This window comes from Trachymyrmex septentrionalis, unplaced genomic scaffold (assembly GCF_001594115.1).
Source record: "Trachymyrmex septentrionalis isolate Tsep2-gDNA-1 unplaced genomic scaffold, Tsep1.0 scaffold35, whole genome shotgun sequence".
NCBI classification, from domain to species: Eukaryota; Metazoa; Arthropoda; class Insecta; order Hymenoptera; family Formicidae; genus Trachymyrmex; species Trachymyrmex septentrionalis.
In genome coordinates, this window is record NW_017305514.1 from 60,744 (window position 1) to 65,037 (window position 4,294).

Consider the following 4,294-nt stretch of genomic DNA (forward strand, 5'->3'; position numbering starts at 1 on the left):
GCGTATCTTCTTTGGTATCTTCGTGGTTTTCAATGGCAGTACAAGTTTTTTTCTCCAGTCGCTCTGCATGCTTCTGTCGAACAATTTCTCTTCTTTGTGCCAATTCTTCTGGTGTTAGCGACTTCGGTCTGCTCTCGGGTAGCATGTCCTTCTCCACTGGAAACATTTTCGATACGAATACGATAATCGGCGCTTCCAACGATGGATTGCACGATAAGAATGCTCTTTTCAGTTGCTGAGTTTCAAGAGGTAAAGCGGAGAAGTCGTTGTTTCCGCTTATCAATCGCTCGATTTTCTCGTGAGTTAAATTATGCGGTGCTGGAACCCTCTCGCATACCATATTGAGACAATTTTGCGCCAGGGGAAGCCATTGCGAGCAAACGGCTTGCAACTGTGCTTTTGGGTCTGTGTGCCTCAAATCGCGCGTTGTCAATTTAATATTTAATTTTTCAGCTATAGTCGGCAATTTATCTTTATCTTTTCGTATCACTATAGTCTCGTATAACACCCAGATATTATCCAAAATCAATTGAACGAAAAGTGGCTTCTTAGCCTTCTCCTGAGCCCCCTTCATGATCCTCTTCGTTTTGTTATTTATATAAAAATCCCCCCACAACGTTTTACGTAGAACCTTTTCGTTAAATCCTAATTTGTTCGAATAAATTTTAGCGAATTCCTTGATACCAAATCCCCAGCCATCAATTGCACTAGTGAAAAGAACATTTCCTTGTTCCGGAGCGAAGTATAAATTTGAATCATCTATCTCTTCCAATACGGATTGCCAATCGGCCAGATCTCTTTCGTTTACCTTGTCCCACGTAGACGCGACCGTCTCCTCGCGATCTTCACGTCGTTCCATCACGTCGCTCGCAAATAACTCTCCCATGATGGCATTTACTTGTTCCAAGACTTGTGTCAAACGTACGTAAGCGTCCAATGGCGTCAATTTCATTTCCGTGATCAATCGGTCAACTTTATTAAGTACTAAAATAGGTTTCAAATCCTCGACATAGGCTATAGATAAGGCGCTACGTGTCTGAGGACATACGCCTTCCACTACATCAACTAGAATGACAGCTCCGTCCGACAATCTGACTGCTGTTGAAACTTCAGAGGAGAAGTCCACATGCCCTGGAGAGTCAATCAAGTTTATCACATGGTCCATTTCGTCGTATACATGATATAGCGTTATGGAGCTAGATTTCATTGTGATCCCACGTATCTGTTCATCTGCTCTACTATCCAGGTATCTAAGTTTGCCAGCCAGTTTGTTAGATATGATGCCATTGCTCGCAACGAGAGAATCCGCCAGGGTGGTCTTTCCATGATCCACGTGCGCCAGGATACATATGTTCCTGATACGTGTGGCGTCAGTTTGTATCTCGCTAAGCTTCTCAACGCTGATCAAGCGCATCGTTACTCAGATAGGACAATGAAGGATGAAGAATACAGTTTGACGAAGTATGTACAAATATATACACACACACACACACACATATATATATATATATATATGTGTGTGACGTATCGTACTTACGTATCTTACGGTTTACAATATTCAGCGATTGCGACAACAAATGTAAACGAGTGACGTAGCAGTACGTGCAGCAATATATACATACAATTCGACCTAGGCTACTCTATATATTTATAAAAAACAAAACTTAAGCTAGTGTCGGACCGATTCGCATTCGCGCGCACGTGTCCAGCTGTGGTAAACACTATTTCAGTTTATTTTCCCTCCGACAAAGCGCGTAAGGTTTGTTGAACGCGAGGATGTAACGAAGGTTGAACGGCCTCGCTGTCGTCGTGCGGAACATGCCAGCGGACATCGGTTATCGGCGCGACGGAACGAGACACACGCAGACACGGGTGAACGACGGGCACGTGGACGGGATCTCTCCTCCTCGTCGATATGTGAGCTCGTAGCTCGACTGCTAACCGGAGTGGTAGTCGAGGCTGGATATGGCACTGACACTTGCCGCCTACTTCGAGAGGTTAGGTGCGCTGAAACGTGAACTTGACGCGCGCCGCTTTCTCACTCGTTTCGCCTCGTGCTCGCTCGATTGAGCTTTCCACCAAGTATCCGCCTGTGACACGGTTGAATTCGACCTGGACCCTTGATCAACGCGATTTGCCGTTCGTATCGTGCAGATCCACGAGACGTTTAACCGTAAAACATGCGGATGCAGACGGCCATATTGCTTCGGCGCGTGAGGGCAATGCGCGGTCAGTGCGATTCGATTTGCGCACGCGAGACAAAAATGGATAGATAAAGAGAGAGAGAGAGAGAGAGAGAGAGAGAGAAAGAGAGAGAGTTATAAGAATTAATCATTCGAAAAGAATTTATTTTTCTCTTGAACAAGGTCAAGGATGAATAAACCTTAGTTAGTCTAATTCTAATCAATGATGAGCTAATCGAGCTAATCGTATTATTTTTTATTGTTAATAGATAAAATTAATTTTTTCGTTGTTTAATTTGTTACAGAATTAGAAATTTTGCTGTTGAATTAATAACTGATTAATCGGAATTCGGTCGAATTTGCTCTAATGACTATTTCTATCAATGTAGATTAGTTTTAATCTCGATGTAACTTATTTTTATCTTTTTCTAGTGTTAAAAATTCATAATAGACATAATGGCACAAGTTTTGAATAACTACAAAAATATGATATACATGCATGTACATATATAGGATATAGATAATTCACTGTGAATTATTTAGAAGATCTAGCTTTGACCATCATAGCTTGAATATGCTTATACTTAAGTATATAATGGCTTTATGCCCGTTTTAACGTAAATTAACTTTAATCTCGGTTAACTTACTCGTCTTTTTCTAATGTTCGTTTCTAGCAAAATGTAGTTTAATTTTAATCTCAATTCAACTAACTGTTCATCTGTTTCTAATTCTTAAGATGAAGGATAAGTTAAACCGAGCTTAGAACCAAACTACATTATGATAAAAATGAATATACGAAGAAAGACTCGATAAAAAAAAGTTTTTATTACTTGAAATAATTTCATTAAAACAGAGCGATTTATCGTTGTCTATTGTTCGATAAATTTCAAAAAAACATTCGTTTTACTTACCCGTGTTTCTCTATGCTTGTTGTTTTTCCTACAACGTAAGTTTCGAGCCGGATAAAAGAAAAAAATGAAGGAAATAATTAATCAAATGGAATGCAAAGTGCGGCAAAAAAAATAACCGCCGCAATGCGATAGAGCCAAGTCGTAAATACGCTATTATTAGGCACAGGTAATTATATGATGATTATGAGAAAACTTCAAAGAGAATAATATGAGCTCCTAGTGCAAAGTATGAAGTCAATAATTCGTTTTATTTGCTATCTGTTACGTGACGATTGAATTTTCTGAAACAAATCCAAAAAAACAGTAGGTGTGCCCTTAAACGCTCGATTATTTTCTTATCTTAGCCGGTCGACAATTTATTATTGTAATAAATTGTAAGATTTAGGAGAAATTGGACACAGTAGATTTAAAGAAAATTTTTTTAAGAAAGAGATTAGGGAAATTTTTAATAGAAAAGATTTAGGAAAAGCATTCGGAACTTATAATTAGTGAACAATTCGATTATATTCTTGCCGCAATTTTGTCGAAAGTTTTTGCATATACCTTTCCATATCTCCTGTAATGTTTCTTGCAATATTGCAGCATGTAAGAGCGCAACATTGCCACTAAACAATGGAAAGAGTTTTGTGTACTCGAATCATACTTTCTGTAAAATTTTACGCATTAATATCAATTAAAAACCTATCAGTTATGTGTAACTATTTTATTCGCAATTACTGAAAATATGTAGGTACAAAATATATCGAGGTGTTTTTTTTTAAGACTATATAGTCTATAAGTTTAAAGCAATGATTTCATTATCATTAATCAATGATAATGAAAGCTTACATTAAAGATGAGCGTCCTTTTTTCCAAAAATTTGAATGTCATTCTCTCGAGCCCTTTTATCTCTGTTATTCCTTTTTTCCACTTTTAATAAATTATCAACATCTTATTGAGAGAGAATTAGCGCTATATTATATTTCAATCAAAACAGTGAAGAATATTCCAATGGGTCATTATTTTTTATCTTTTTTTCTCTCATTGCCAGGTAGCGTTTCCCGTCATATTTTTGAAGTTTAGTTAATAATATCCTCTTTTTATATGAAAAAAGGAATACTACCATGTCATGAGAGAAACGTTACAGCATATCCTTTACAGGAAGGAGGATGCTTATGTAATAAAAAATTTTGTTTAAATGAATTATATATATATATATAT

General features: G+C 37.5%; 1 protein-coding gene across 1 annotated transcript in view; it reads right to left on the reverse strand.

Moving 5' to 3' along the window:
* The window catches only part of LOC108750297 (elongation factor-like GTPase 1), a 43,983-nt gene extending 42,569 nt beyond the window's left edge, over positions 1-1,414 (reverse strand). The window contains exon 1 of the mRNA XM_018489657.1: positions 1-1,414. This exon is cut by the window's left edge and continues 1 nt beyond it. Coding sequence (XP_018345159.1) covers positions 1-1,414 — 1,414 coding nt within the window.
* Positions 1,415-4,294: the final 2,880 nt, after the last annotated feature.